Source organism: Heptranchias perlo, chromosome 22 (assembly GCF_035084215.1).
Source record: "Heptranchias perlo isolate sHepPer1 chromosome 22, sHepPer1.hap1, whole genome shotgun sequence".
NCBI classification, from domain to species: Eukaryota; Metazoa; Chordata; class Chondrichthyes; order Hexanchiformes; family Hexanchidae; genus Heptranchias; species Heptranchias perlo.
The window spans coordinates 9,426,372-9,446,860 of NC_090346.1; the positions used below are offsets into that span (position 1 = coordinate 9,426,372).

Below are 20,489 nucleotides of genomic sequence, written 5' to 3' on the forward strand. Positions count from 1 at the left end.
GCTGAAGTCCATGTAGACCACGTCTACTGCACAGCCCTCATCTATCTTCTTGGTTACCCCTTCAAAAAACTCAATCAAATTCGTGAGACATGATTTTCCTCTCACAAAACCATGCTGACTGTTCCTAATTAGTCCCTGCCTCTCCAAATGCCTGTAGATTCTGTCCCTCAGAATACCCTCTAACAACTTACCCACTACAGATGTCAGGCTCACTGGTCTGTAGTTCCCAGGCTTTTCCCTGCCGCCCTTCTTAAACAAAGGCACAACATTTGCTACCCTCCAATCTTCAGGCACCTCACCTGTAGCGGTGGATGATTCAAATATCTCTGCTAGGGGACCCGCAATTTCCTCCCTAACCTCCCATAACGTCCTGGGATACATTTCATCAGGTCCCGGAGATTTATCTACCTTGATGCGCGTTAAGACTTCCAGCACCTCCCTCTCTGTAATATGTACACTCCTCAAGACATCACTATTTATTTCCCCAAGTTCCCTAACATCCATGCCTTTCTCAACCGTAAATACCGATGTGAAATATTCATTCAGGATCTCACCCATCTCTTGTGGTTCCGCACATAGATGACCTTGTTGATCCTTAAGAGGCCCTACTCTCTCCCTAGTTACCCTTTTGCCCTTTATGTATTTGTAGAAGCTCTTTGGTCAGACATCTTTCAGGTGTACTTGGGGCACAGGTCGTTGATCCCCGAAATTGGCACATGCAGCCCCGTTTTACGGGCATAAAACAGGTGCAATGAGGCTCTGTTTCTACCGCAAAGGTTCCAAATTTGGGTTTTTGGTGAACATAATAAACTAATATAATTTGGGCTACTTTGGGGTCACAGTTCAGTTCAGCTTGAATCTCTGCTGTTCACCCACCTCTGACTAAGAGTAGGCAATAACCTATTTTTATAGGTGCTGTGCGAAAAATGACTATTTTGCAAAATTTATATACTGTACTGTAAACTGTCCAGCTTTAGATACACCGAGGCCAGCTGAAAGCTTGCATGTTTCTCTAGGAAAACATACCCTTGTCGAGAGAACCTTCCAGAAGTCTTTTATTAATTCGCCGTGCAAATAGAAAATCCCACAAATGCCAGTCAGTCAGTTAGTGGCGAATATGATTGTCCGAAGTCTATTCGGCCTTCTGATTACGTCTCCCTCTTTCTAGCGGAAGCGGCTGCGCTCTTCCTACGTGCCAACTTAGAAAGGTAGAAGAAATGCTTCAGAGAAGCTGACACAGCCCCAAAACTGACAACTTCTAGATCTATCGCATGTCAAAACAGTGCTCACACAGGCTTGTAGCTTAAGCTGTAGGTGTGCCCAACATTCCTTCACTCATATTAAAGGCTAAAACATAAGTACCTGAAAGGCTGAAGGCAGAAATCTGAATGTTAATGGCACATAATTGGTGATGAATTTCTAAGAGGGAGGTCTAGGGTATGAGTGCCTGGAAACTTTTGAATTTTTTAATTAAAAATGGTATGCTCTGGTTAATTTTAGGCTCCTTTACACCTTCACAGTTGATACATTTTTCATGTTAAAGAAAGGAAAAACAAAGTCACATTTGGATTTTCAACAGACCAACCAAACCATCACTTCCCCAAAGAGTTACCTCAACGGTCGTTCTCCCATATTCAACGCCCCCCACCCCCCACGAAACTCCGGGTCACCAACCTTACCCCTCCGGACCCAGTTCACAGTGACACTGTATCCCATCCCACTCCACATCCTTTCACAGAAACACTCTCTCCTCCTCTGACCCCACCCCACCCCCCACCCCAGTTTACATTGGATCTTTTGTCCTTCCTCTCTCCCAATTCAAATTCAGTTTGTAATAAAAGTATTTAAATGTGGTCTTTTATTCATATGAGGTTGAAAGGAATGTGGGAAATAAACAGCCACAAGCTGAAACTCTGATGGAGCAAAGGATGTTATGTAATCATGTTGGGTTTCGTATTGTTAGCATTTGATAGCCTGAATAAAAATGAGGAGAAATAGTTGAAGGTGAATCATCCACTGTAATCATGATCTGTCCTTGCTGCCCTGCGAAGGCGTTCTGTGTCCCATTCGTTTATATAATAAAAATAAATATCTTTTATTTTTGGTGTATTTATTCCCCTACCTCCCTCTCTCCCATTGTACATGTTTGACTTCACTTTAATGGCAAACTCCACAACTCTTCTGCAGCTGCTGGCAACAGCGACACCTCTGGTTGCTCAGAGAACTGCAAGCTGAGAATTTCCTAACTGCATTACGTTAGATGTCAGTGTTACAAATTATACATTTTGTTAACTGAGCAGATCATAAAAATCGATAAAACCGGCAAAGAGAAAGATTAGTTTACAAAATGCGCAAGTTATTTTGCATACACATATTTAGGATATTATATCGGGTCTGAATTCACCAGATTTATGTCCTTTGGTCTTAAATAAATTTAATTGATATGAGCATTAGTCACAGAACTAAAATGAGTAAAGTATTAGCAGTATATTTTTGTTGTTTTTATTACCTCTAAGTATATCACAGTGCATTCAAGTCTTTTGAGATTAAATTCTGTGGATTTGTTTATTCAATAAATTACATCAGATGAAAACATTATTGAAAGTTATAACCCTTTTTTAATGCTGGATATTCTAAGGTGTGAAGAGTTAGCGCATTACTCTCTCATCTCTGGGATCAACTCAAACCCAGAGTGGGATGAATAGAGTCCTATATGAAATGAATTAGGGCAGTGTCTCAATCCAGTCCCTAGTGGGTGTAGAGCCCCAGCACAGATTCAGTACTAAATGGCAGTCTCACTCAGAGTCTACAGGATGGCTGCTGTGGAAAAGGGAACAGTAGGGAGTCCTCTTCTGTGATAAAAGCCAAAGCATGTTTTTTGGCGAATGTAGAGGGAGCCATTCCTCACTTGAGAAAGATCAGTGCTAATACTGGACAAAAAAATTGGACGAGTATGGACATACCTCATCTTAATGACCAATAATAATGCTTACAAATAGAAATACAGGTTCTCTGGTCCAAAATGTTGAACTGAAAAGGAAGAAAGAGCATTGATTCAAATTCCTACATTGACAAGAGCGTTCACGAACGTAAGGAAAGGAAGAAAGAACTTGACTTATATAGTGCATCCCAAAGCACTTTACAGCCAGTGAAGCACCTCTTGAAGTATAGTCACTGTTGTAATGTTGGGAAACATGGCAGCTAGTTTGTGCACAGCAAGCTCCCACAAACAGCAATGTGATAGTGTACGAAGTTTTACCCTTCTATAGATTGCAGATTGTCTCTCAAAAATACATGAAAAACATTTTGGTTCCAACAATGCTTTTCATAGAATTTGATGGACTGCACACTTGAAAAGTTAATGTCCAGGATTTGCAAAGGTGATATTAAATGCTCCTGTTCCCATATTCACTCCCGTGAGTGATCATTCATTTTCATTTACAATCATCCGTGGAAACTCATGTCACTTCTATGGACGCTCCTGAATTATTCATCACCCATCCAGCTCCCAAGGATTCATATTGTACTTTGATACAGTGATCTAATTCTCTTCTGTCTTCTGATCAGAGGAGATTATTTCATCTGTTCTGCCATCTGAAGGAGAACAGTATGTGTCTGGAGAACCAAGAAAAGGGTATACGGTTGACGCATTTTGTTCTTAAAAGAAAAATAAATCCTTTAAAGAAAAAAAGTTGGAGCTCCCCCATCCAAGAGATAAATTGTGGTACTGAGCTACACGCTCCAGGAAGGTCCAGCCTGTGCTCAGTTAGCCAATCGCAGTGGGTATTACAATAGGCCTCAGGAAGCCTGGGCTAGGGAAGAAAGAAAAAAAAGTCAGGGTTTTTACTCCTTACTGTGACCCTCACCGAACAGTGTGTGAGTGTGTGCGTGCATGCGTGTGTATGTGCGTGTGAATATCAAGTGAGATCAAGATCATGCTCTACAATGATGCCCTGCATAATCAAAGAGCCCACTGATACTCATTGTCCAGGATGAGACATAAAGAATGACTGCGTGGGTGGAGTATTAGATGGCGACCAGGCTGCGTGGAACCATCTCCCAGCGTTAAAGGAGAGGAGAGGTAGGGAAAAGAGAGGAAAGATGGGAAGAGGAGGAGAGGGGAGGAGAAATTTGGAGGGAAAAAAGTCTCGAAGGGAAAGGGTCTTCGAGGAGGAATAGATCAGTGTAAATTTCTTACAACTCGCTCTTTCTGTCTACTTATTTAGAGTCTACCAAGGAATATTCCAGTCACCGTTATTTCTCAGGCTTTCTGTCATTCCTGTCGGAAGAGGAATGGACATGAGGTGGCGAGTTCATCGACCTCAGAGGAATCTCCAGAAGACAATGAATTTTTTGTGCAGGAGCCACGATTGAAAAGGAGACCGAACCTCAAAGTTTATGGAATTGTATGTTTTCCATTTATTTCTAAGATTAACAAACGATGCTTGTCAGAAAGTTCAAGTGAAATGCCTATCCTTGTGATGTAGACTGAACATCTCTTGCATCTTGTGAGCTGAAGTGTTCAAATTCGTGGAAACAAACACACACCCTGCTCCTCCATGGTGCAGGTTGTCAGAGGTCGAATATATCCCGGCACGTACTCAGTTTTAAGGTTGCTATAGAAATCACATCGGTGTTTGACTCGTTCCTCTTACACCTAGAGTGGGGCATTTTGACTAAAACGGTCGAAATCGATTCAACCGACCGTGATACATCTTTCCCCATTTTCATTTCTATTGAAAGAGAGTTTACTTTAATCTTTATATTTAGACGTATAAACCATGTTTGGCAGTATGTGCAGGTATAGGTGCGTCTGATCATGATATCCTATTAAAAAGGCACCACCACTTCAGTTATTTACATATTCTCTGTTTCTCTTAAGTGTCTTTAATTTCCTTTATCTTGCATCTTCCTAACTTATTTCATATTAATATCATTTCAGCTATTTAACCATCTCCCATTTTCCTTTTAATCACTTTATGGGTACCTCGACAGACAATTTCCCTCTTGTCGTGTGTGTGTTTTCCTCTCTTCTTCCCTTTGTTCTGTTTTTTCTAAAAGCTGTTCATCTATCACTTCTTTCCAGTTCTGATGTAGGGGCCACACCTGAAATGCTAACTAGTCTGTTTTCTCAACAGATGCTGACTGATCTGCTGAATGATTCCAGCTTTTCCTGTTTTTATTTCAGATTTGCAGCGGTTTTAGTTTTTTGCTTCTCCAACCTTTTCCGACCAGGCTCTTCCCACTTCCCCCCACCCCCAGAATACCGCAGCCTTTGTTCTTACTGGCACTGAGGCCTACATCCCCATTACCTCTGTCTTTGCCAAGCTCCACAGGTTACCTGCAGCTCAGAGAATTGACTAAGAGTTTTGCCTTCATCTTCAAATCCCTCCATGTCATCACCCCTGTTTAACGCAGCAGTTTCTTCCAGCTGTGTCTCCCTATGCAAACCCTCCACTCCTTCATCACTGGCCTTTTTCTCATTGTCCTTTAAAATGCTCTGACCTCTGTGCGTGAGAAGTGCTGGGAAAGCCTAAATTGTTTTGGTTGTTGACTGGCTCCCAAACAGTTGCACCATTCGGGACATGTGCATGAAAGTGAGCAAGGATTTTCTATGGCAAACACACTAAGATCAATTGTTCCTCATTGTAAATAGGCTTTAATGTTATATATTGCAGTGAAACTTAATAATTAACTTAATAATATGATTCTCGTGGTGCAGATTGCACAAGATTTATTTTTTATGCAAGCACATAAATGTACAGTTTTACATTTTTTTATTATTATGTACAAAATTTAGGGACGACCCAAGTCTCCATGCACCTTCCCCAGACATCAAGATTATCAAGGTATGTTGGCTCAACAAAAAATACTTGCCAGTGTTTTATAGGCCCTCCAGCAAAAGGCCACTCATACTGAACCTATTAGTCTCTGAGACTCTCTGCCATTAAAAATGAGATTGGATACATTAATTGTGTAGAGTACCATTAACATCAGAAGGACTGCCCTCCCTGTTAATTAGGAGAGTGTAAAGTCAGGTGCTTACGAAGCAGGTCAAAAACTTGATCTATGTGATCTCCTGGACTGGTTTCGATCGCCTGAGGGGGTCGGAGAGGAATTTTCCAGAGTATTTTTTCCCTCTCCCAGGAGATTACGTGGCTGCCGAGGGGTGGATGGGAAGTGTTTATTCACGATGCTCCAGCTGGGTTACTAAGTTTGTACTTATATTGGCATGTGAGGAATGTCAGTGCTAAAACAGAGCATGCTTCCATTGTGGGCACCTGAAGAGTAATTTTGACTTTCTACAATAGTGTAAAACTTCCGATAATGGCTGGGCCTCCTGTTAAACACTTCTCCATTTTCGAAAAAAGGAATGGAACCCTGCTTCAAAACACAAACTAAACCAATTCTGAAGATAGGTTCTACCAGAAACATTAACTCGTCTTTTCTCTCGACATGGTAACTAACTTGCTGTGTATTTCTAACATTTTCTGGTTATTTTTACATAGAATTACGTAGAATGTACAGCACAGAAACAGGCCATTTGGCCCAATTGGTCTGTGCAGGTGTTTATGCTCCACACGAGCCACCTCCCATCCTACTTCACCTAAGCCTATCAGCATATCCTTCTATTCCTTTCTCCTTCATGTATTTATCGAGCTTCCCCTTAAATGTATCTATGTTATTCACCTCAACTACTCCATGTGGTAGCGAGTTCCACATTCTAACCACTCTCTGGGTGAAGAAGTTTCTCCTGAATTCCCTATTGGATTTTTTGTTTTAGATTCCCATTGTTTGCATATGTTTATTTTTATTTGTACTCCCAGAATTTTTGGAGAAGCCTGCTTTAACCTAGGCCTATTCAAACCTTAAACTAAAGCAAATTCGGTGTTTACCTGGAGCAATCTCCAGCACCAGGATCCATTTTGGTTTTAGAAAGTTTCTAAATTATGTGTTGAAAATAAATAAGGTGCTACACTAAATGCATGCTGGAATAGTCTAGCTGTTTGGAAACCTGATTCCAAATGGTAGTCATGGCAATGTTAGCAAGAGATCAGTGCAACATAATAGATTATTTTTTTTAAAGGAACAACTGTAACTGGAAAATAAATGAGCACAGATTGTTCAGTCAGGGTCCATGTATCAAATAGCTAGTGTTAGCAATTTTAATTATAGTGTGAGCTGCTTTAAAGGGACACTGTCTTTGGGAAAAAACATTTTTGGAAAACTTTCTGCATTGGTATGCAGACATACAACACAATGTTATTAATGACATTGAAACAGACATTTAAAAATTTATTTGCCTAATACTTCTTCGTGAAGACAGTGCCCCTTTAACCCTCACTCTTCAAAACATTGGTTTTAAGAGTATAATCACTCTAAATTATTTCAGAGGTCCTTCAAAACCTCTGGAAATAATGACAAGAGGTTGAAAAAATACATTGTGATTATACTTCAGGTTATTGAGCCTCCAGTAATTGATTTGAAATTTGAGGAGTGCCCATTGAATTATGTATAATTACTTTTCTAACAAGCTATTTAGTTGTACATTGTAATCTATTGAAGATGGGAAGTTGATAAGTTTTGCTTCATAACCTGATGAAAGCTGCCCAACATTCTGAAAGTTCTTTCTTGCCATAGAAGTAAAGATCACGCTTGTCATCATCTGTTTGTTGGACGTGCAAGATTTCCTTTCAAACTATATTATGCCACTCCTGTTCTCTATTTTATGCTTTTATTACTTTTTAACTGACAAAATGAGAAGTGTGATGATATAATGGGTTTGGATGAAAGGAATGGTGGCAGATTGCACATATCAGTTCTCCGACACATTAACAGATACATGTTACCTATTGTCTTGCGTTACTGACATTTGAACTCCCCCTTCCCATCCTCCAACGTATTTAGATGAAGACATGTCAGATGTCAGCAGCACCAAGATGGAAACTCCTAATTCCATTAACGGCTGCGATCCTCTGAGTAAAGTGGTAAGTAACTTTGACAGCTATTTCTAACCCGCTCTGGGCACATTTTACTTGTCTGCTCTGTTAACCCTTTGAGGATTATTCTGGCATCGAAACAAAGATACAATGAATTGAGAAATGTTCTGATTGAACTGTCAAAAAAAATATTGAATAAAAAACATTGGTCTGTGTCTCATCCTGGCTGTTTGAAGTCAGCCGAGTGTGACCAGGCAGCCCAAGAGCGACAAATGAAGCTTGATAAAATCTGTAAACCACGGAGAGAATTCAGTCGCCGGAAATCTCCCGATCGGCTGCCGTAACTTTGGCGGAAAATCTGTGGAAATGCCAGATACACCACGTAAACGATGGCTTCTGACGATCTTCCACCGAACTTACGGCGGCTGATCAGGAAAGCACCTGAGGAAATTACCGGTGAATATGAAGAAGTAAAAGGTAATGCATGCTCGGTGGCAAAATAGCTATGGGTGAAATTGAAAGAGATAAAGTGGTTTTAGCAGACTCGGCACTCAACATGTCTAAATGTTACAGATTAACCATCAACAAAGCAAATATAATGCTGAACCAAATGGTCAAAACATTAGAGAGCAACAATGTACATTCATATAGCGTCTTTAAAGTAAAAAAACTGTCCCAAGTGCTTCACAAATAGGTGTAAGGAAGATAGCTCCCACATTACAATAGTAACTACACTTCAAAAAAAGTATTCAATAAGGTGCCACATAAAAGATTACTGCACAAGATAAGAGCTCATGGTGTTGGGGTAATATATTGGCGTGGATAGAGGATTGGCTAACTAACAGAAAACAAAGAGTCGGGATAAAATGGTCATTTTCAAAATGGCAATCTGTAACTAGTGGGGTGCCGCAGGGATCAGTGCTGGGGCCTCAACTATTTACAATATATATCAATGACTTGGATGAAGGAACAGAGTGTCTTGTGGCCAAATTTGCTGATGATACAAAGATAGGTGGAAAAGCAAGTTGCGATGAGGACACAAAGGGCCCGATTTTACCAGGGGTGCGGGTTCCCGGCGGATGGGCAAGCGGGCGCGTTGGTAACGCGCCCGGTGAAATTAGTGGGTTTCCCGCGCGATCGTAGCAGGCAACCCACTAATTGGATTCACTTACCTGCTCCTCCGGGTTCCCCGCTGCTGATCTGCGCGTCGGGCGGGCTGCGCATGCGCAGTAAGATCTGTCAGCTGGAGGCGCTCTATTTAAAGGGGCAGTCCTCCACTGACAGATGCTGCAAGAAATAGCAAAGATGACTGCATGGAGCAGCCCAGGATGAAGGCTGCTCCCAGTTTAATGATCCCTCACCCCAGGTATCAATACATGGGGTGAGGAGGAGGGGGAGGAAGAGATCTTCCACCCGGCGGGCGGGAGGAAGCGGCCCGCCTCTGCCACCAGGAAGGCCCGGCTCGAGGTGACAGAGGGGGTCACCTGCGCCACCAACATATCGCCCACCTGCACACAGTGCAGGAGGCGGTCCAATTACCTCAGTAGGTCAGCCACAGTGAGTACACGTAGTCTTTCCCCTACACTCCGTCTGCTACATCACTGCCCCCACCCCACATCTCCTTCGGCACTGCCAACACTACTCTGTCACATCACCCCTCATACCCACTCAAACCCCATCCTCATCTTACCTGCACCTACTCACCTCGCCAGTACTCACCCCGCCACTACCACGCAACCCAATCCTCATACAATCTCATGGCTCTATCCCATACTCACCCTCTCGTGCATCTCTCTCACGGCCAGCCTCACTCAACCTGCCACTACCTGTGCTGCAGCCACAGGGCATGCATCACATATGTGCAGTAGGCAGCGTAAGGCAAACGTGTCGTGAGCATGAAGGGGATGCACAAGGGTGTCTGAGGGTTTGTCATGGTTGTTACTTCTATTGAATTTCAGAACAACTCACATCACACATTCTATTGGCACCACTACTGCCATGTCTTCGCGAATCCTGTTCGGTTTGTGCAATAAAGCCCACTCCTGGGTATCACTATGAGGACCCACCACTGATGCCACCCATTGTGTCACTGCAGAGTGGGTGTAGGTGTATTTGTAGGGCTCTTCTGCGCAGATGACTGAGAGACATCGGCGATGTCCCCGGTGGCACCCTGGAAGGATGCGGAGGAGAAGTTCGGGAGGGCAGTGGTGACTTTGACACCGATAGGTAGGAAGATGGTGCACGGGCCAGCCGGGAGCAGCTCGGCATGAAAGAGGCTGCAGATGTCCACGGCTACATGTCGAGTGACTCTGAGCCTCCGTGTGCACTGCTGCTCAGAGAGGTCCAGGAAGCTGCGCCTCGGTCTGTGGACCCTGTGGTGAGGGTAGTGCCCTCTGCGACGCATCTCTCTCTGCGGTTGCCCTCCCTCCTGCTGTACAGGTGGATGTGTCACAGCACTCTGTTGTGGAGCTCCACGTGTCAGAGGTAGACGGCGTGGCTGGTGAGGCTGGTGATGCTGTTCGCCCTCCGAGGAGGTCATGACTGCAGCTACGGCGGCCCCCATCCGCAAGATGTACATCTGAGGGGGTCCGCAAGGTAGGTACATGTCTCCGGACCCCGGGGTAAGTGTGCAGGTTGGTGACTTTGACCGTCAGGAGGAGGGTGGTGGAGGCCAAACTTTGTCCCAAGTGACAGAGTGACCTCCTGCAATGGGTGAGGGTCTCCCCCCCCCCAACCTGTCAAATGGACCTTTGCAGCTGCCACAGGCTGACAGCTGCAACACGTCCATTCCAGCTGGGAGTGTTTCCCCCAGTACGGGAAACAGTCCCATGTTGCTCAAAAATCACACACAGTCCCTTAATCAGGTCAGTTAATGACCTGAAATATTGTCAAGTGGCATCCCACTGGCTTTAATTGCCTGCGGGATTCCCACCAGCGGGGGCTGCGCGCGCACGCCCGCGCGTCAGCGGGGAACCCGGAAGTGGGCAGGATCGAGGCGCGATCCGGTCCCGCTCCTGGATTTCGCAATTTTTGAGGCCCCCCCGCCGAGAACGCACCCGAGAGCGGGTGCTAAAATCGGGCCCAAAGTGTCTGCAAAGGGATATTGACAGGTTAAGCGAATGGGCAAAAATTTGGCAGATGGAATATAATGTGGGAAAATGTGAAGTCATCCACTTTGGGAGGAAAAATAAAAAAGCGAAATATTATTTGAATGGAGAAATATTACAAAATGCTGCGGTACTGAGGGATCTGGGTGTCCTCGTACATGAAACACAAAAAGTCAACATACAGGTGCAGCAGGTAATCCAGAAGGCAAACGGAATATTGGCCTTTATTTCTAGGGGGATGGAGTATAAAAGCAGGGAAGTCATGCTACAACTGTACAGGGTGCTGGTGAGGCCACACCTGGAGTATTGCGTACAGTTCTGGTGCCCTTATTTAAGGAAGGACATACTTGCATTGGAGGCAGTTCAGAGAAGGTTCACTAGGTTGATTCTGGGTATGGAAGGGTTGTCTTATGAGGAAAGATTGAACAGGTTGGGTCTATACTCATTGGAGTTTAGAAGAATGAGAGGAGATCTTATTGAAACATACAAGATTCTGAGGGGACTCGATAGGGTAGATGCTGAGAGGATGTTACCCCTCATGGGGGAATCTAAAACTAGGGGGCATATTGTCTCAAAATAAGGGGTCGCCAGTTTAAGATGGAAATGAGGAGGAATTTCTTCTCCCAGAGGGTTGTGAATCTTTGGAATTCTTTACCCCAAAAAGCTGTGGAGGCTGAGTCATTGAATACATTCAAGGCTGAGTTAGACAAATTTTTGATCAGCAAAGGAATCAAAGGATATGGGGAAAGGGCGGGAAAGTGGAGTTGAGGTAAAAATCCGATCAGCCATGATCTCATTAAATCGCGGAGCAGGCTCGAGGGGCCGAATGGTCTACTCCTGCTCCTATCTCTTATAGTCTTATGATCTTATGGTACTTCATTGATTGTAAAGAGCTTTGGGACATCCTGAGGTTGTGAAAGGCACGATATAAATGCAAGTTCTTTTTCTCTTTTACAATATTTAGCATTCGAAATTTGTTAAAGTAACAGTTTCTCTGCAGATGAGATGTGAAGGAAAAGACAAGCATGTTTTCAAAATGTTTTTCTGTACTCAAGGATAACTGAGAGAGCTATTGACCTTGTTAACCTAATGTTTTATTGTTGGTGTTAGGACACCCAGATTAATGCAGTGTTTCGGAAGCCCATAATTTTTTTAATTATTTATTTGTTAGTTTCTGTTCTAGTTTATATGAATCACAAGAAAGCATCCTCAGTCAATCTATGAAAATGGACAACAGTGAAAGATGACATGCAAATAATTGTTGCTTTACAGTGACATTTCATTTATATTCTCCACTCTTTGCTTTACCATTTTCTTCCTTTGTTTTGACCTCAAAGTCCTCTTCCATCTGTATTAAGTTTTATTATGAACACAGGACAGGTAGAGAGATGGACTTCCAAGTAAAAGCTGCATAATGCAACCATTTCTGTTGTTATAGTGACCCAAAATAAATGTTGCTGACTTTACCAAACTCAGGCCAACCAACCTAGACCAGCTGTTTTGTAGTGGAAGTGAAACTGTTCTGCAAATAATATAGAGCAGTTTTATTTACTCCAAGGAATGTGTAGTGCATAAATCTAAATGGCAGATGTTACCCATGTCCTTTCATGTAGGTAAGATCAGTGCTCATGTCTTACCTGGTGATTTTACTTACACTAATATTGTGGGTAAAAACTATGGGGCATTAAAAGTTGGAGGAAAACAATTGAAAGACAGAGGTAGATGGAAGGGGTGAAATGGTGAAAGGAATGTGCCTGCCCTTTTTATTTAAAATGAGTCCATGGACCATGAGATCTTAAGTTGAACTTCAAAGTTAAAGTTGCTTGAAGTGATCTGAATTGGTCCATTTCAAATGAATTCATTCAATGCCCATATTTGGGCTGAAATTCTTTGGCTTGAACCCCGCCTGTCCCATTTAAAGAATATGACAGCGGGTGTATCCAATGGGAACCTTTGGGTCTGTGTGGCACATTTTCATTGTACCACCAGTATCTCACCCAAATGGGCATTCTACAAGGCTACGGACCAAGTGCTGGAAAGTGGGATTAGGCTGGGTAGCTCTTTTTCGACCGGCACAGACACGATGGGCTGAATGGCCTCCTCCTGTGCCATAAATTTTTCTATGTTTCTGTGTTCCTAAGTCACACAGACCAGGAAGGTCTACGGTTTGACATCTGGCTGTTTTTTTTTGGAGCGTTAGCTAATCTCAGACAGGTTGAAGTGGCAGCATTACAATTGGAACCAGTGTTTCCAGGATACCGAGGCCCCAGCCTATCCAATCTTTCCTCATAGCTAAATTCTCCAGTCCTGGCAACATCCTCATAAATCTCCTTTGTACCCTCTCTAGTGCAATTACATCTTTCCTGTAATGTGGTGACCAGAACTGTACACAGTACTCAAGCTGTGCTTAACCAGTGTTTTATACAGTTCTAGCAGAACCTCCCTGCTCTTATATTCTATGCCTCGACTAATAAAGGAAAGTATCTTATATGCCTTCTTAACCACCTTATCTACCTGTCCTGCTACTATCAGAGATCTGTGGACATGCACTCCAAGGTCCCTCTCTTCCTCTACACTTCTCAGTATCCTACCATTTATTGTGTATTCCCTTGCCTTGTTTGACCTCCCCAAATGCATTACCTCACACTTCTCTGGATTGAATTCCATTTGCTACTTTTCTGCCCACCTGACCAGTCCATTGATATCTTCCTGCAGTCTACAGCTTTCCTCCTCACTATCACCCACATGGCCAATGTTTGTATCATCTGCAAACATCTTAATCATACCTCCCTACATTTAAGTCTAAATCATTAATCTATATCACAAAAAGCAAGGGACCTCGTGCTGAGCCCTGCGGAACCCCGCTGGAAACAGCCTTCCAGTCACAAAAGCACCCGTCAACCATTACCCGTTGCTTCCTGACACTGAGCCAATTTTGGATCAAATTTGCCATTTTCTTTTGGATCCCATGGGCTTTTACTTTTTTGACCAGTCTGCCATGTGAGACCTTGTCAAAAGCCTTGCTAAAATCCATGTAGACTGCATCAAATGCACTACCCTCATCGACCCTCCTTGTTACCGCCTCAAAAAACTCAATCAAGTTAGTCAGACATGACCTTCCCTTAACAAATCCATGCTGACTGTCCTTGATTAACCCGTGCCTTTCTAAATGACGGTTTATCCTGTCCCTCAGAATTGATTCCAATAATTTGCTCACCACCTAGGTTAGACTGACTGGCCTGTAATTACTCGGTCTATCCTTTTCTCCCTTTTTAAACAACGATACAATGTTAGCAGTCCTCCAATCCTCTGGCACCACGCCTGTATCCCGGGAGGATTGGAAAATGATGGTCAGAGCCTCCGTTATTTCCTCCCTTGTATCTTTTAACAGCCTGGGATACATTTCATTTGGGCCTGGCAATTTAACTACTTTCAAAATGTTAAACCCCTTAATACTTCCTCTCTCACTATGTTTATCCCATCCAATATTTCACACTCCTGCTCCTCAACTACAATCTCTGCATCGTCCCCCTCTTTTGTGAAGACAGTTGCAAAGTATTCATTAAGAACCATACCCACATCTTCTGCCTCCACACATAGGTTTCCTTTTTGGTCTCCAATAGGCCCTACTCTTTCCTTAGTTATTCTTTTGCTCTTTATTTATTTATAAAACATTTATGGGTTTTCCTTAATTTTACTTGCCAGTACTTTTTCATGCCCTCTCTTTGCTTTCCTAATTTCCTTTTTAATTTCACCCCTGCACTTTCTATACTCCTCTAGGCTTTCTGCAGTATTGAGCTCTCGGTGTCTGACATAAGCTTCCCTTTTTTGCCTTTTCTTACCCTGTATGTTCCTTGTCATCCAGGGGCTCTGGATTTAGCAGTCCTACCCTTTTTCTTTGTGAGCACATGTTTACTCTGAACCCCTTGAATCTCCCCCTTGAATGCCTCCCACTGCTCTGGCACTGATTTACCTTCAAGTAGCTGTTTCCAGTCCAATTTGGCTAATTCACTTCTCAGCTTAGTAAAATTGGCCTTTCCCCAATTTAGAACTTTTACTCCTGTTCTATCTTTGTCTTTTCCATAACTATGCTAAATCTAACTGAATTATGATCACAATCACCAAAATGCTCTCCCACTGATACTCCTTCCACCTGCCCAGCTTCATTCCCTAAAACTAAATCCAGAACTGCCCCCCCCCCCGGTCTTATTGGGCTTTCTCCATACTGGCTTAAAAAAGTTCTCCTGAATATCATTTAAGAATTCTGCGCCCTCTATACCTTTTATTTATTACCGCCTTGGGACATTTTACTGCGTTAAAGGCGCTATATAAATGGAAGTTGTTGATGTACCAGAAACATAGAAACATAGAAAACAGGAGCAAGAGTAGGCCATTTGGCCCTTTGGGCCTGCTCCGCCATTCAAAATGATCACAGCTGATTGTCTAACTCAGTCCCCTGTTCCCACTTTTTCCCCATATCCCTTGATCCCTTTAGCATTAAGAAACATATCTGTCTCCTTCTTGAATACATCTAATGACTTGGCCTCCACTGTGGTAGAGAATCCCACAGGTTCACCACCCTCTGAGTGAATTGGCAGTGCATTTAGCCAACGGCCAAATATAATCACTTTAAAAAAATGCTCCCATTAGTCAAGTGTTCTTTAACCAGTCTGAACAATAGAACTAACTCCTTATAAAAAAAAAAGGCCATGCAGCTTTCCAAGAGCAATGACTCATTCATGATTAAATTGTGCAGTTTAGAGTTTCCAGACTCTGTTCTTTGTGTTATAGCAAACATTGAGACCTCGATTCCCCAGTGTCATGTCAACTACCCCCGAACCACCTTGCAATGATTCAATTCTACGAAGGACCAGAGAAGAAGATCGAGAAATACCACCCAGAAGGTAAGACACTTGTCATTATCAGATAGGAGCAAGTGACATCCACGGGCATCATTGATAATTCTTTTACAGAAATTGTCCCTGCTAAATAGGCGCCAGTGCACTACTGCCACCGTATTTCAAATCACACTCAATACATGTTACTGCAATCACAAAGAGGGCAATAAATCACAATACTCTTTGTGTCCTTGCTACACGCAAATGGAGCTGGCACCACAGCCTTACAATCACTGGCCTACTACAGGCTGATAACACGACCCCACAGCATCTTGGATTGCCTTGGGTTTTATCACTGACACCTGTCATAGAGACTACTAAGTCATAACGTGATGTTCCAGTATCCTGAGAGGGTTACAAGACCCATTTTTATTCCTTCCATTTTGCCCCATTTAATCCTTCTTTCTCATGCTTCAAGCTCTTTTCAACATTTTTTAACCTTCCCTTTCCTGACCCTTTTTGTCCCTTAGACCATTGTACATTTTTTTTCTTTCACAGAATCTTCGAAACTATGGAACTCCTCACCCCCCTCAATCATCCCTTCCACCAACAATCCAAACTATGGAACTCCTCACCCCCCCTCAATCATCCCTTCCACCAACAATCCAAACTATGGAACTTCTCACCCCCCCTCAATCATCCCTTCCACCAACAATCCAAACTATGGAACTCCTCACCCCCCCTCAATCATCCCTTCCACCAACAATCCAAACTATGGAACTTCTCACCCCCCCTCAATCATCCCTTCCACCAACAATCCAAACTATGGAACTTCTCACCCCCCCTCAATCATCCCTTCCACCAACAATCCAAACTATGGAACTCCTCACCCCCCCTCAATCATCCCTTCCACCAACAATCCAAACTATGGAACACCTCACCCCCCCTCAATCATCCCTTCCACCAACAATCCAAACTATGGAACTTCTCACCCCCCCTCAATCATCCCTTCCACCAACAATCCAAACTATGGAACTCCTCACCCCCCCTCAATCATCCCTTCCACCAACAATCCAAACTATGGAACTCCTCACCCCCCCTCAATCATCCCTTCCACCAACAATCCAAACTATGGAACTCCTCACCCCCCCTCAATCATCCCTTCCACCTACAATCCAAACTATGGAACTTCTCACCCCCCCTCAATCATCCCTTCCACCTACAATCCAAACTGTGGAACTCCTCACCCCCCCTCAATCATCCCTTCCACCTACAATCCAAACATTTTAAAATCCAAGCTTGATGTCACCTGATTCCTATTTCTTTACTTACTTCATATTTTCTCCTAATTTTTCAATCTTAGTAGTGCCCTGGATCGTGGGTCTAGACCCTTCACCCAGGCCTTCCTCAATTATAATAATTTTTTAAATGGCTGGACAGCATTACTGAATGTGCTAACAATGGCCAGCTATAGTAGAGTTTTTTTCTAAGCTTTGAGCAGTAACTAAGTGGATTTAACAGCCAGTTACAGCCCAAAACAGGGCATTGGCATCCCTTAACTCTGACTCAATAGCATACTCTCATTAACACAGTAGAATAACTAAGAGCTGTAAAACAAATAGCAACATTTTCCCTCAGATTTGGCATTTGAAAGTATGTTTTCATTGACCTTTCTCACTTTTGTTAATTCCTGTTAACTGCAGACATTTGAGCTCATTATAAATTCAGGCTCTAGGACTATTTATTGAGCTTAGCTCCAAGTTGAATTTCACTGTCAGGTTAGGGTATATTTCCTGCTGAAAATTCTTGTTAATGTGTATTATTGTCTGTTCACCATTTTCTTGCATTCATTTCAGTTCCCACCAGTGAACTATTGCGTTTGCTTTTCATTGTCAAGTGTACAATATTAAAATAATAATTACATTTTGTATTTATGCTCGCATTTATTTCTGTCCTTTCAATATATAATGAGATGAATTGTTTTCATTGTATTTGTAATGAATACAGCAATCATCAAGGCGAGAGAATGGAACACTTTATCTTTTGTCACCCGGTGTCGGGATCAAGCATTCCCAAATCACATACAGCATGGTTAGGTGCAGATTAATGCTCTCTTACTCTGCCCCAACATTGTGTCGTCCATCTAACCCCAGATGTGCTGTCTCCACTGCTCCAGTGTGACATCCTTGTGCAATACAAACCAGAGAATGCCAATTTAGGGCTACGTTTTGCTAAATTATGGGCTAGTGTCCCGTGCAAATGAGCTGAGACCGCCCACGTTCAATTCAAGTAGGTGACAGCCAATGGAGAGGAAACTTGCATCGCATCAGTCAGACTAGATACAAACCCAAATTTCAGGGGCAAAAAGGACAGTCTACTCACCCACTGCACTACCTGATATCTTTTTATTTATAAAAACAATAATGATGTTTCATTTTGAGCAACTTACTATATGTTCATGTTTGTGTAAACATCTAGTCATATGCTGTTTTGAATTTTTTCCCTTCCCCCAGTGCCTATTTGAAGAAGTACAGGTAATTTCTCATGTGACTTATCTGGTTTCATAACCTGAATTAATTATCGCAAATGTCTGTGAGCATCTCGTGTGTCTTGTGCCATGCTGAGCTCATTAATGTTTAGTGCTTTTAGTAAAGTTTCACCACATGAATTGCATCTTCAGATAGGCCTTTTTGTCCTATAAACCTGGGAGCGTAGCCTATGCAGTGGCGGAGCTAGGTTTGGCCAGCGTGGGGGTGAGGGGTGGGAAGAGGGGTTGTGGGTAGAACATGAGATTTGGCAAACTTGGCAGGAAGGAGATGGGGCGGTGAACTGGGGATTGCCCAAATACCCGATCCAAAGGCCAAGCCAGGAACTGCTCCTGGAGGCTGAAGATGGGTGACAGGGAACAAAATGGAGATGGTCCTCCAAACCCATGCTGACCGACCTCAAGATGATTGCGGGGGCTATGGCCCCCGCCCCCCCCACCCTCCACTGGCTCTACCACTGAGCCTATGTACCACTGCGAGAGGTGATTGACTGTTCTCCTACCCGGTGTTAAAGTATATACATTTGTTTCCATGGTACCTGTACACTGAGTGAGGTAGACTTAAAATGCAGCAGGAAACAGCCTGGTCTGTCTGTCACTTGTTCTGATTCTTATTGTTAAATAGCAACAAGAATCTTTCTGGGAAAAAAACGCATTGCTGTGTGTGCCAGGCCTTTATTGTTGTACAATATTCTACAAGTGCTACCTTTAGTTAAAAATCATTGGAAAATTGATTTTTTTTTTTAACATTTTCTTGTCACAATTTTTCCCCCTTTGCTTCCTCTCCTGAGGATGTTTACTCATTGCTGAGGCATGGTTCAATAGGCACCCGGTGCCCTACAGTAACTCTTCCCAGGGCTCATTAGTCATGTGTTAACCTTGACAGTGAGTGGCAGCAAGCTATTCCATCAGTGGTTCTGGTTCCAAGTCATTAATTAACGAAATAATTGGAAATGTCACATCTTCTGACCAGCGGTAGCCTGACTGATCTTCTGTCTATCACTCCATCACGGCTACTGGGATTGGAAAAGAAATCCGCGAATATACAACGTGCTCTTTATGTCTACTCCACAAGAAGAGTTTGCCAAAATATTTTGATAACTTAATTAAATCAGTTGTCAAGCAATATCATTGGCATTTGCAGACTGCTCGGCTTTGAAATGCTGCTGTCTCGGGGCAAACCTAATGAGTTGTGTTGAATATGTAGATGTACAATATAATCCTGGATGGCTGCCATTGGATTGTAAGGCAGTGATCCAGTTGAGGGGTTTTTATGACCTTATAAACCGTGGGAGTAAAGCTTGAGGAGTTTGTCACTGAAACCCTGAGATTGGACTAATATTCCAATGCTCTCCTGATGGGCCGCCCACCTTGCATCCTCCGTAAACATTGAGCTCATCCAAAAACTCTGTTGCCCATATCCGAACTCGCACCAAGTCCCGCTCACCCACCACCCCTGTGCTCACTGACCTACATCGGCTGCTAGTCCAGCAATGCCTCGATTTTAAAATTCTCATCCTTGCGTTCAAATCCCTCTGTGGCCTCGCCCCTCCCTATCTCTGTAACCTCCTCCAGCCATACAACCCTCCTCCAAGATCTCTGCGCTCCAATTCTGGTCTCTTGCACATCCCCGATTTTCTTCGCTCCACCATTGGCGGCCGTGCCTTCAGCTGCCTAGGCCTTAAGCTCTGGAATTCCTTCCTTAAACCTCTCTCTCCTCCTTTAAGTTGCTCTTTAAGATCTACCTCTTTGACCATGCTTTTGTCACCTGTCCAAATATCTCTTTATGTGACTTGGTATCAAATTTTGTTTGATAACGCTCCTGTGAAGCGCCTTGGGATGTTTTACTATGTTGAAGGTGCTATATAAATGCAAGTTGTTGTTGTTGTAATCCTGTAACAGACATACACAATTTTTATATTATGGTCAATTAAATATTGTTCCAATGGTAGTCACATTTTTTTGACCTTACCAATTAGTGAGATAGGACTTCATAGAGAATCAATTTGTGTTTTTGGACCTTGCTATTTTGGTTCCACAGTCCAGACATCGGTCAAGT

At 43.1% G+C, this 20,489-nt stretch overlaps 1 protein-coding gene across 1 annotated transcript in view; it reads left to right on the forward strand.

The window, feature by feature from the left end:
• Positions 1-20,489, forward strand: part of card11 (caspase recruitment domain family, member 11) — a 247,628-nt gene that overhangs the window by 183,642 nt on the left and 43,497 nt on the right. The window contains exons 9-12 of the mRNA XM_068002900.1: positions 4,227-4,406; positions 5,801-5,849; positions 7,909-7,988; positions 15,839-15,951. Coding sequence (XP_067859001.1) covers positions 4,227-4,406; positions 5,801-5,849; positions 7,909-7,988; positions 15,839-15,951 — 422 coding nt within the window. The remainder of the gene's footprint in view (positions 1-4,226; positions 4,407-5,800; positions 5,850-7,908; positions 7,989-15,838; positions 15,952-20,489) is intronic.